General features: G+C 48.4%; 6 protein-coding genes across 6 annotated transcripts; 3 read left to right on the top strand and 3 right to left on the bottom strand.

Annotated features, from left to right (window-relative positions):
- Positions 1-2116: 2116 nt before the first annotated feature.
- Positions 2117-3542, top strand: HO133_008242 (uncharacterized protein; the record flags this gene model as incomplete). The annotated part of the gene is made up of 2 exons (XM_037299110.1): positions 2117-2543; positions 2596-3542. 2 exons carry the CDS (start codon positions 2117-2119, stop codon positions 3540-3542), a joined length of 1374 nt encoding a protein of 457 aa, XP_037156446.1.
- A 357-nt stretch (positions 3543-3899) lies between these two features.
- Positions 3900-4613, bottom strand: HO133_008241 (uncharacterized protein; the record flags this gene model as incomplete). Its single annotated transcript, XM_037299109.1, has 2 exons — positions 3900-4271; positions 4320-4613. The coding sequence occupies 2 exons, from the start codon at positions 4611-4613 to the stop codon at positions 3900-3902; spliced, it is 666 nt and encodes a 221-aa protein (XP_037156445.1).
- A 580-nt stretch (positions 4614-5193) lies between these two features.
- On the top strand, positions 5194-6287 carry HO133_008240 (uncharacterized protein; the record flags this gene model as incomplete). The annotated part of the gene is made up of 2 exons (XM_037299108.1): positions 5194-5583; positions 5637-6287. 2 exons carry the CDS (start codon positions 5194-5196, stop codon positions 6285-6287), a joined length of 1041 nt encoding a protein of 346 aa, XP_037156444.1.
- Positions 6288-6357: 70 nt separating this feature from the next.
- On the bottom strand, positions 6358-6927 carry HO133_008239 (uncharacterized protein; the record flags this gene model as incomplete). The annotated part of the gene is made up of 2 exons (XM_037299107.1): positions 6358-6832; positions 6908-6927. 2 exons carry the CDS (start codon positions 6925-6927, stop codon positions 6358-6360), a joined length of 495 nt encoding a protein of 164 aa, XP_037156443.1.
- Positions 6928-8973: 2046 nt separating this feature from the next.
- On the bottom strand, positions 8974-10899 carry HO133_008238 (uncharacterized protein; the record flags this gene model as incomplete). Its single annotated transcript, XM_037299106.1, has 2 exons — positions 8974-10045; positions 10607-10899. The coding sequence occupies 2 exons, from the start codon at positions 10897-10899 to the stop codon at positions 8974-8976; spliced, it is 1365 nt and encodes a 454-aa protein (XP_037156442.1).
- Positions 10900-11086: 187 nt separating this feature from the next.
- On the top strand, positions 11087-12235 carry HO133_008237 (uncharacterized protein; the record flags this gene model as incomplete). Its single annotated transcript, XM_037299105.1, has 2 exons — positions 11087-11141; positions 11184-12235. The coding sequence occupies 2 exons, from the start codon at positions 11087-11089 to the stop codon at positions 12233-12235; spliced, it is 1107 nt and encodes a 368-aa protein (XP_037156441.1).
- Between the last annotated feature and the right edge of the window lie 219 nt (positions 12236-12454).

The following is a 12454-nucleotide window of genomic DNA, read 5'->3' as shown; positions in this document are numbered from 1 at the left end:
TTAATTAATTATTTATTTATATATATCGTCGTAATAATACTCTACTTACTTATTTACTTACTTACTTACTTACTTACTTATTTACTTAATTACTTACTTACTTACTTATTTACTTACTTATTTATTTATAAAAATTATTATAATAATAAATTATTATAATAATACTCTATTTATTTATACTTATTATCGCGATAATTTATTATTACGATAACTCTTATAAATCTAACTATTTAAAAAATAGAAAAAAATTATAAAAAATAAAAGAAGATTATAATATTTAATTAAAATAATAGATTAATTAATAAAGTTATATATTTTCTCTAATACGCTATATTATTAATTCGATAAATATTATAATAATTATCTCGAGAATTAATATATTATAAAGAAATTTCTATATAATACTACGCGTTTATTAAAATATATAATATTTTTAAATATTAATATCGCTATTATAATTAAATTAGCTAAATTTTTTAATAGAATAAAATTAAAAGCTTACTTTTTAATTATTATATTATAACTTCTAATTTAATAAAAGTTTATTTAATTATTTATTTAACTTTTTTTAAAAATTTCAAAAAAGGCTATATTATATAATTACGTATTTTTATTAAGAATCATATATACGTAGAGTGTGAATATTATATATCAGACAATACACCAAAAAAATAAGTCTTAACAGGGTTTCCTACTCAGACCCACTGCGTGAGGCCACTGAGACTAGGAGGAGTACTGCTACTTATAGTTCATGCCAAGCATAACAGAGCTGAGTTGCTGAATTCCAACAGCCATCAATAACCTTCTTCCAAACTTGGATCAATCAGTCTTGATCTCTTCTCACGCTCACGACTCTTATTCCCATTATCCGAGTGCAAGACCCAAGGCATCGAAGGCAAATAACTGCATCTCTGCCAGACGAGCAAGTGCTATGCTGAATATCACGCATGCATGGCAAGGTGGCCATCCATCGCCGTAGATATACTTTCGATTCTCACATGTCTCCTTTTACCCAGGTCTCGACGTTTGGTCTTAGAGTCAAGGCAAGCCAGCTTTCTATTCTTAAAGCTCCGGAAAAAAATCATTCATTTGGCCATTGGATGGATGTATCGAATGAGTTCGACTTCCACTTACTTAAAAGCTGCACTTTCATGATAGTCCTAAGCCTTTTGCCTTCTTCCTCAGCTCTTTCCTCGTTCCTTCTGCGTAGAGAACCACTAAAAGGGCGGAAATCGCTCCCTGAATCTCTGGACATTCGAGGGGGGGGGGAGAGAAAAAAGCACAGTCGTGAGCGATTCCCCACCACGCCTTCCGAATCTGTCTTGCGTAGGGAACCAACGCCAATACAGAGTCTGTGTTCTTAAAGGCTAGTTTAGTAGATACCAAGCCATGATACACGTCAAACGAGAGACGACGAGCTATAAACCCCTTTAGACTATATAACAAATCACTTAGATATTCTGGAAAAATGCGGAAGAAAACGCTGGACAGCAAAAAATGTTTCGTACCCCAGTGTCCGATGAACGCTGATAGCAGTGTTTTAGGAAATCTGGTTGTAGAAATTGCATAAAGCAAGTGAGTATTTACGTGAGCCCTATCGAGGACGCTCGCCTTATCACCTTTTATCGTTACACACGCTCCATTTAGTAGAATAGACTCTGCTTGTCATGTTCGCAATTGAGCGGCGTTTAAGTTGAATCTGAAGAGAGCTTCTGAAGCGAAGCCCTAGCTCTTGGGGAATCAATCCTCACTTTGATATACCTTTGCTTCAAGTCATCCCTTCAACTTGACAAGACAGCGGCTCTTCCTCTTTGATAATCATCATCACCGACTGGCTCAATATCTTCACTCGCTATACATCAAATCAAACCTCACTTTGCCTTCGGAATACAACTCATCTTGTCCCTGAGCCGCAACAGACCGTCCTCTACCCCATTGATCCCAACAATTCGAGACTCTCATAACCACTCCATCACGCCAGAACAAGCTCCGCCTGAATCAACACGTTTCCTCACCATCCACGATTCCTCCCGTCTGAAAACTCCTGAACCATTCAAAGGTGAAGATCCGGCCCACTCACAACCATTCTTCGCTCTGCTCTGATCCCTCAATCTAGATGGATGACAAGGTCGTCATCGATTGCATCTGCCCCTCGGTGCTGACGGTTACCATCAGCGGCGCCGCTCACAGTGTCACTATCGCTACGGATGCGATCAGGATCAGTGGTCCGGGTGGGGGAGCTGCTTACAATTTGGACTCGCTTCCACTCATCTACGATGCTGCTACCTTGGGCGGAAAACTAAACATCTGTGACGGTGATGGAAAACTGGTGTACTGTTGGCGGTCATCGATAACGCCGCAATCGATGCCCTCAGCTTCCATTCAAGCAAGAGCCGATAGCTCTTCGTCCTCTTCATTGGGACCAGCCCCACGGACAGAGATGACCCAACCGGACTCCAGTCTTGTTTCTGCCCCAGCTATCCAGCCAAGGAAACGTCGCAGTACCTCTGTCCGTACAGATGATACGAGTTGCATGTCCACTGGTATGTCGCCCTGCTCAGGCTCATGGTTATGCAGTTGCTAAGACTTAGACAGCACCATCTGCAGCAACGCTGACTCCCAGCGGCAACTTCAGCTCTGACAGGTCGGATGCGCAACACAGTATCTATGATGACACAATAGAAGAGGCCCGTCAAAAATCCGAGGGTCCTGTGAATGAGGAACTCGTTGTTAGATTTGGCAGGCATCTTCAAGAGTTGAAGCGAAAGCATAAATGGGCCAAATTGCGGGAGTATACCCTCTGTCAGCAATGCGGAGATGCACCCAATGAGCCAGTGGTTACTAATTGCCTTCATGTGTTTTGCAGTGAATGCTTGACGCATTTGCACTTTAAGCTAGCGGAACAAGATATGGACGGGGTAGCTTGCCCGAAATGCGACGAGACCATCACAGAGACACAACCTTGCAAAGGTCTGAAAGAGCTCCGGCAGGGTGTTTTACGGGAGGCTGGCCACCACGTCGGTAGGAAGGATGATCGAGAGATTGGGAAAGGCTACATTGACCTTGAGGACGAAGACACAGATCCACCAGCCTCAAGATTCACGGTCGCCCAGAAGGAGTTTCTCGTCAAGTCGATCAACAGCTTAATGAGGCACAGGTACGGCGAATGCTTTCGAAACTCTCTCAGTCCCACCTCGGAATTGATAGATCTCAGTACGATGAGGAGCAAAATTCAGGATGGTCTTTATTCTTCCATTGAGGCCCTCAGAGCAGATTTTGATCGAATGGAGCAAACGTATCCACCTGGGGACGCTTACCACCACATACGTACCGAGCAGGCTCGAAGCCTTCGGACTGTTTTTGAGACATGCATGGGCGAATACCCTGGAAATTGTGAGGACTTGGCCCCTCGAAAGAAAGCGAAGGCGAGGAAGCCTAAGGCCCCATCTGCTGGAACCACTGCGCGGGCAGAGGCGTCTTCCCGGCCGCGAGCAGCGAAGACTGCGATGCAGGGTAAAAGATATCCCAGAGACCACTGGTGATTCCGGAAAGTATGGTTTTAGCCTTGAAGCGAACGGCATGTGTACGCAATCAACCACAGAAGATAGTCCTCTCTAGTAATTAGATTTGGAAGAACATAGAAGCCAAGCATTCAACATATAGTGGCAGAGCAGCGTAGTCTTTGAAATATGAAAACTGCGTGTGAGATGGTGACAGTAGATACGGCAGGCAAAGCAGAAGGATTTCAGCCCCGAATCAATTGGCTTTTCGGAGCTGCATGCAGTAAGAAGCAATTATTCAGAGAGAGGCATCAGGTCAGTTTAGCAAAGTAGTCGATAGATTCTACCCTACACGAGCAGCCATCAAGCCAGGTTCGTGAAATCCTAAGCCATCCCGATCTAACTCTTCTGAACCACTGCCGGCGGCTCACTTGCCGACACATCTCCAAGCTTCCCTTCCTCCGGAAACGCCCTCAAGAGATCCATGAATTTATCAATCGGAGCCGCTAGCATCGCCGCGAAGTTCTCGAAGTACGGCTTGTTTGGCGCCGATGGGTGAGATCGTGTAGGAAGTATAAGCTTCGTCTTCTCGAAGTAGTTGGCAAGACTTTTGCTCTCCTCCCTTGTCAAGATATCTTCGAGCCTGGGCATATCCTCATTGCTTTCATGCTCAATGTGCTTGTGCAGGTCCGTCATGAGGATGTCGAGAAGTGGGAAGAAGTCTTTGTTATCGGGGCTCATGTCTTGGAGTTCGTAGAGGTCTTTCTTCACCTAGTGGGGGTTAGATATGGCCTCATCCCTTTGAACCGATACACACACCGCCATATGCTGCTCGCGGTCCACGTCGGCCATCTCCTTCCCCTTTTGACCGAGCTTCTTCTCCATGACCGGGTACAAGGTCAGCTCCTCACTGACTGCATGACGTGCGAGAGCCCAGGTGAATTGGTTCCTCCATTCAATCTTCTCTTGCAATGTGCTCGCAGTCTTGATGTTGTCGGAGTACACGTCGATGGCTCCGTGGTCAGCACCAATGGCTTCAGAGATGGTTCGTTGGTTCTCGTCGTGGGCAGGGTCGCCTGCCAGCTTTGCTACGACAGGTTCCAGTGCTGACATGTTGATCGTAGGTCGTAGGTGCTATGAAGGTGTAGAGCGAAGCGTTGGAGAATGCGAGATGGGATCTGTAGGCTATTCGAATCTTGGTGTTTGGTAGTCTACTTCATGTGCGTCATGAAGTAATCGAGGTAGGTTACAAGCCGCAAACGCCGCCTGAGGTCTAGCAATCCTCGGGTTTCGCAGCCGTAGAACCGTGTAGCGGCCATATTCTCATTCTCGATAGATGATACTGCTGCTGATGACCCTTTGAAGAGAATCAAGAATGTCGCGGTGCAACCGTATTCCAACGCTGGCGATGTTCCGTCAAGAATTTGAGTTGCCACCAAAATTGGCGGGACGGGACTCCCCACCATGGAGTTGACGGCATCAAAATTTGCCAGCAGCATGACGTCGCCATAAGCCATGACGATAACGATGTGGGGAACAACCTATCATCATCGTCGAGAACCCGACTGAAGAGAATCCTTACACCGGAGCATTTTCTTGCATCCAAGTCCGCATAATACCCATTACCATCTCCATTCTACCACCAACCTGATTGAACCTTTCGCTTTCTCCTAAAGCACCCGTACACGCTGACATGATGCCCCTCTCCAAGGATTCATTCTCCAAAATACCCACCTGCTATGCAACAGTATCCGTTGGCACACCTGACCACCCATTGGACAAGAAGCTAGAAGCAATCGCCGCGGCCGGCTTCCAGGGCATCGAACTTGGCTTTCCTGATCTACTCTCTTTCGCCTCAAAGAATTTAGGCAAGGAAGTAGGGCCACAAGACTTTGAGGTGTTATGCACCGCAGGGTTGGAGGTGAAGAGGATGTGCGAGGAGTTGGGACTCAAAATTGTGATGCTCCAGCCGTTCTCGAACTTTGAGGGTTGGAAGCCGCAGTCAGAAGAGCGGAAGGACGCTTTCCGACGTGCAAAAGGTTGGATTAAAATAATGGAGGCTGTGGGCACGGATATGCTGCAGGTAATTGGACCAGATGCTTCAAACTTGGCCAGGCTGACACAACCGCTTCGCAGGTTGGCTCTACCGATTCTCCCATCCCCACCTCTCGAGATGTCGTCACCTCAGATCTCAAACAACTCGCCGATCTACTCGCTCCCCACAATTTCCGCCTTGCATACGAGAATTGGTGCTGGTCTACACACGCTCCGGATTGGAAAGATGTCTGGGAAATAGCCAAGAAGGTCGACCGTCCAAACTTCGGCCTATGTCTCGATACGTTCCAGAGTGCTGGAGGTGAATGGGCCGACCCTACCACGGAATCTGGGCTGTTAGAAGGAGATGTGAAGATGGAAGATCTACAGGAAAGGTTTCAAGAGAGTCTAAGGAACCTGAGTGCCACTATTCCAGCAGAAAAGATCTACATACTACAAGTCTCGGATGCATACAAGCCAAAAGAACCTTTGGACCCGAGTTCCGATGAGAACGGCATGAGACCGAGAGCGAGGTGGAGCTCGTGTCTGAGGCCTGTGCCATTCGATGGGGGATATCTTCCTGTTGTTGATTTTGCAAAGGCCGTATTAAAGACTGGTTTCCGTGGTTGGCTCTCGACAGAAGTCTTTGATGGTGGACCGTCGGGACAGGATCAGGAGTGGAATGATATGGCTGGCTATACCAAGAAAGCGATGCAGGCTCACGAACGACTTCTGCGAGAAGTAATTGAGTGAATATGGAGATCAGTCTATCTTGAAGTCTACGGGAGCCGGACCCAGTCTATGATTTTGCCAGTCCCCGTCCTCAAGTACAAATTTGATCCTCATTGTGCCAATTACCATCACCACCGCCGCCTCTACCGCTTCCGCCGTAATCTCCACCGCCATTATCAGCCCCGTCCCCGCCATAGCTATCTGCTATCTGCCCATCACTCCCTGAACCTCCATCTTCTACCACTCTACCTTCTTCCTCGGTGCCATTCTCCTCCTGCTCAGTATACTCCTGAGATGATCCAACTCCCAAGCCGCCTTCGCCAACAGGAACTTGAGTGGCTGTGCCGCCATCATTGTCCTTAGGTGGCACTCGGAGTCCCTGCTGTCGCCGGCCTTCTTGGGCTCGTCGGGCTAGGTGTCTGCTCAATTGATATTCGGTTTCCTTGGTTTCGGGCTCGTCGCGCCATAAGCCGAAGATGTTAAGCTTGGACAAGACGGTCGCACTCGGTATTTCGGACTCGTGTTCTGACTCGACAGAGGGCAAGATTGGATAGACTGCCGCTGCGCTAGAGAAAGGTTTTGCTATATTGCTTCGATCTTGTACAACTGTGGTCGGAGCATGTGGCCATGAGCTTAAGGACCTTGGGCAGCGCAATGCCATGGTTGGTGGGATTTTCAAGACAGCTCGACCAAGGGATGGTACTACCGACATTTCGTTCAATCTTTCGATAAGGGGCGCTTGCAGTGTTGTAAAGATGTGGAACGAAGGGTTCAGGCCTGCAAATTTATGCATTTTCGAAATTTCGTGAGCCACGATAATGAGTATTTTCGGGTCAGATCGGATTTTTATGAGCAAGTTTTGAGGTAACTACAACTTCATCTCATGACCCAGACGGTTCAATATCACTATTATTATTACGTGTAACCAGGTTTCCTTTCCAGTGCCCTTTTAAGCACCAGTTTTTGACAATATTCTTCCAATATTATCAGCTGATCCTTTGCCCATCAACTCACCTTAAGGCCGTTAAATACTCGTCGCATTATGGCGACATTACGGGCAGTGTTTCGTTTTTCCTGCAATTCATCAACCGTTGACGCCCTTCAAATCTGTCCATCTGAACAGTTCCTTCTCCACGTTTTGATGCTGTCCCACCTGCGCCACGCCTCATCAGCTCGTGCCAAGTCTGGTGCCTCACCTCCAAAAAGAAGCTCCTTCACGGTGATCGAAGACTACAAAAGAGAGGTAGTCTTCCGTTCGGGAAAGCATTGTGGAGAGAAGGATTCAGGGCTTCGTGGAGCTTTCCGGTCTTCGACGAAGTCCGCAAGATCGATATAAGGACTAGGACCATGCAAATTCCATCCCGGGAACTAATGACTACACATGTGGATGCTGCTGCTTATGGTAAAGGTTGGAGGTCCTTTGAACGCACTCTGCAGTATTGAGATATGGCGATGCCGCTGTCAACGGAGCCGCTCAGGTATGTGTATATCGGATGGCCCTTTCTCTCCTTCTTGCCTGAAAATCTGAGAGACTGATCTGTAGATTTACGATTGACGTCAGTGCGCGACTAACTTTCCCGTGCAGTATTCGACGAAGTGTTATACGATAGAACCTAACAGCCAAATAATAAGTATATCTTGCTTTAACGTTCAATGGGAATCGAATGCACCGAACGCTCAATTACCAACCTCACTTATCGGAGCTGTTGCAACGCCATGTCTGCCACATTGTCTAGCTCAAAGGTCCACCCTTATTTTCAGAACATCATGTGGTAGAAGTAAGACTGCTTTCCCCCTGAGGGCCGCGTTACCGAAGCCGAGCGAGTTCGTCTTATCGAAGCTTCAGCCGAGTCCGAAGCTTCACTCAAGCTCGTGCAAGCTGGCCGCGAACTCGAAGACGCACCTCTTAGCTTTCGATTGAGAGAGATGCAGAACAGAACCATGCCCAGATTGCGGCGGAATAGAACACGACGATGATGATCATACCGGCGAGCTTGGACGCCCGGGTGGCTCGAGTGTTGGAGACGTTGAACCGGCACTTGGAGAGTGAGCGGAGGTAGGAGAACCATGATGATTGAGTAGCGCCAAAAATTTCGATGGCATTGCGAGCCAGGGACCAGAGCGTCGATGCCAGCAATATGGCTTTACCAAGAAGAACCGTTACTATGTCTGGGGGTCTTGTCAACAATTGACGAGATATAGCCACTGAGGTAATTGCGCATGGCGACGACAACGAGACTCTATCGTCGTCTCGAGGAACAAGACATGGGTTTTCTCCCCCATTATAAAAACATTATCAGCAAAAGAAAGACGAAGAAAAAAACTCTTTGAATGACGGATGCAAATATCTACCCCGTTGAACATGGGCAACAGATCGTAAAGGAACGTGAAATCGTAGCATGTGATGCAGCAGAGTGACAGGAAGCGCTGAGGCTGGGCCTGGAATGCTCACTTTGCATAATCTGAACAGGGTCACCGACGCATAGCTGACATGTACGCAAGCCACGAATCAAACAAGGAAGTAGACGTGCCAAGGTTGAATCTCTCTGCAGAAGCTCGATTTCATGATGGACGGACGAGTATGCGGCTTCCTTATTGACTTGATTACTGTGTTATGGTCTGGTACTGGCTGTTCTGTTGGAGAAAGTATGACAACAAGACGCGCCGTCCATTGACTGCAAGCTACGTACATGATGACAGTGTGGCTCTATTGAACCGACTCGGGCTGTGTCTCCATGAACCTGTGAAGCCGATCCATAAAGGCCCGATTGGAAGCCGAACGTGCAACCGCCGAACGTGCAACCGCCGAACGTGCAACCCAGCGATAGTCCTGTCTCCAATCCAGTGCCATTCTGAGATGCAGACCGCCTTGCCTGGCGTCCTCGTTCATGTCCGGCATGCTCATTTCGAAGAGCTCCACGTTCCACTGGTCGACTTCGTTGGCGGCCCTGGCACCCAACTGCACCACGAGCTCCTCCATCTTGCGAGAGACTCTCAAGCTGGCCTTTACGAAATCCAAAAGCACGACGTAGAGACTCTGGATTCCTTTCATCGTGCACCAGTGCAGCCGCAAGCGTTTCAGCCCTGGAGGTAAGACGGAATCCAAGGATGGCATGGTAGAAGCGATGTTGCCGTATTGGCCCAGCAAGACGTTTCCTTGAATGGAGAGATACTTCAGCTCGGAAAAATGGCGAAGGCTACCGATGGTCCAGCCATCGCTGTCTCCGGGGCTCAGGAAGAAATGCATGGAAAGACTCCGCAAGGTGTGACTTGCAGGGCTCAACGCAACCGCTAGTGGCGCAAGCGAGAAATGCTCGTGCTGCCAAGCGAGCCGGTGGTCGGAGACTGACTCCAGGGTAAGATGCTTGAGTGAAGACAGCTGAGGCAGGAGTAGAGAGAGCAAGGTCTGAAATTTGTTGCAGACATTGTTGATATCGACGGCGATGGTAAGAGCGGTGATCGTTTGGCCAGCTGGAAGAGTGTTGGACCGGATCATGTTGGACAGATGCAGCACGTTCGAGTGAGGAGCTTTGTAGTCGTATCGGATAACGCCGCTGCCTCTGTGCTGCATAAAAGGGGGGAAGGCAGGGTAGTCGGCGCGGTCGAATGCAACGTTTTCGTAGAGGTGTTGTATGGCTATGGCGTGGATTCTCTTGTTGGCGAGAGCGAGCTGGAGCAGGTGAGAGGGTTTAGTAAAGTTGGAAATGATGAGGATGATCAGCTCGTCGGAGAGATCGAGGACTAAGGCCATCTTGATACTCAGCGTAGCTTCAACCAAGCTCACGGTTACTTGTAAGGTGCTGAAGGTCGGAGGCTTTGAAGGTGTTTACCAAATGTGTATTTGTAGTGATCGCCACATGAGGCAAGTTCTGACGGCCCTCGGTTACACTTTCCCTCAGAACAGCCTCAGATTTTCACACCCCCGGACAGCGTGACTGCTTCTAAAGATCTTTTATTTTCCCTTGTCTTTCAGCTTGAATGGTTTATCAATCTGATTTGTAGGACACAGACTGGCTGACAACCGTACCTTCAATCATTATGTAAGGATGAACAACTCCGCAGCAGTGGCAGCTTTGCCATATCAAGAACCAACCATCAATACCATCCTCGTTCTCTCATCATTTCTCATTCTTCTAAATGTCATCAACCACCTCCTGGACCGCCTCATATATTGCAGCCTTATTAGCCAAGTCCTAGTTGGCGTAGCCTTTGGGACACCCGGTGCAAATTGGCTAGACAAGGGCACTGAACAAGCCATCGTGCAGTTAGGATACCTTGGACTTATCCTTCTGGTCTATGAAGGCGGCCTGAACACAAACTTCAAATCCCTGAAAGCAAACGCCGGTCTTTCCATGTTGGTGGCTTTGACAGGCATCTGCTTGCCGATTGCCTTTGCCTCCTGCCTGCGAAGCCTCGCATCTGCCACGCCCTTGCAGGCATTTGCTGCAGGAGCAGCTCTCTGCTCCACGAGTCTGGGCACAACTTTTACTATTCTGAATACTAGCGGCTTGAACAACACGAGACTTGGTACTGTCTTGACGAGCGCAGCTATGATAGATGACCTTGTCGGTCTCGTCGTGCTCGTTGAGATCATATCCAAATTGGGGTCGGGTCCCTCTTCTTTCCACGCCATTACTGTAGTGAGACCCATCTTTGTCTCCATCGGGCTGGTGCTCTTTGTGCTTTTGACTTGCCGTTATCTGGTCAAGCCTATCTCCTTGTTGATCGGTGGTCCTGGTTCATCAGCAGTGATGCGTGCTATCCGGAAGCAGCCCGATAAGGCTACACTTGTTACTCATACAACTCTGCTCTTTGGTATCATGGCCGCTGCAAGCTATGCAGGTACCTCGAACCTGTTTGCAGTTTACAATGCTGGTGCTTCAATCAGCTGATAAATTTCCGAGGTGGCTCAACCAGGTGACGTCGAGAAGAGTGAGCGAATCGAGGTGACGCAGTCAATTTTGAGGGGATCGGTACAACAAGCTGCCCACAACCAAAGTAGTGTTACTACGAATGAGAGTCGGAACGCCCCTGACGATAGGACAGACAGAGGCGAACAGCTGGACGTGCCCGGGATCGCTATTACTCAGGCAATCCAAGAGCCAGATGGACGGAACCGCAAGACAGTGCAGGCGCAAGGCTCTCTGAGCGGAGTATCCATCTACGGGAAGTTCATTGAGCAGCCTGTCGCAAGGGTTCTGAAGCCGTCCTTCTTTGCAAGTGCCAATAATTTCGGTTCAGTCTGGGGTCTAAAAGCTGACTGCATGTGTCAGGCTTCGATAGGGTTCTCCATCCCGGCCACACGCATGTTCACCGGCGCAGTGATCTGGCGAGGTATCATCTTTACGATTTTGATGCTCATTGGGAAGCTTGTGACAGGCATATGGCTCATCCGCATTGCTGCTCCCTCTGGCACTATGATCGCAAAAATCAAAGCGTTCCTGAGCCATTTGAATGGACCACAATGGAGCTGCTTGGGATTGGCAAAATCTGCAAAGTGCTCCAAGTCAGAGGCAAGGAACACAGCCAACGACCCAGGATCGAAACCTATGCCCGATGTTCGCATCGCTCTCGCCACGGATAGCGGACAAGGCCCCAGACAGTCCAGCGACAGACCCTCGCAAAGCGCCTCTATACCACAACTCGGCTCTGTAATCCCTATATCTCCAAAAGCGACCATTTCGACGACAAAGCCGCGCTCCCTCTATCCCGGTTCTATCGTCGGAACAGCAATGATGGCCAGAGGAGAGATCGGATTCCTCATCGCAGCTTTGGCAGAGAGTACAGGGATCTTTGCCTCTCATGATGACTCAGCAGCTCGAGAAGACAGTGGCTCCACAATCTATCTTGTAGTGATATGGGCAGTTGTCCTCTGTACTATCATCGGTCCAGTTATCGGTAGGCTTATTAGTCAGAAGAGTCATGAAGCTGCAACGGCAACGGCAACGGCGAGAGCATGGTGGCGGTGAAGATCCCTTGGGAACATGGGGTGTGCTATGATCCAAGGACAGTTTTCATCCACAGCGAAATGTCGAGGCACTGCTCCGTCAAATTTGGCCCAAGATTGTATGAGAGTACCACAGGGTCATTCACCTGACGGTCGTCGTTTCACGGGTATCGGACCATGGTAACAATACGCGGCATGACATGAATGCTGTCGCGGAAAGTTGCCTTTTCCCTGAGACTAG

The sequence above is a fragment of the Letharia lupina genome, assembly GCF_014066315.1.
Source record: "Letharia lupina isolate WasteWater1 chromosome Unknown contig_4, whole genome shotgun sequence".
NCBI classification, from domain to species: Eukaryota; Fungi; Ascomycota; class Lecanoromycetes; order Lecanorales; family Parmeliaceae; genus Letharia; species Letharia lupina.
Note: the sequence above shows the minus strand (reverse complement) of the source record. Positions and strands in the feature narration are given on the sequence as shown.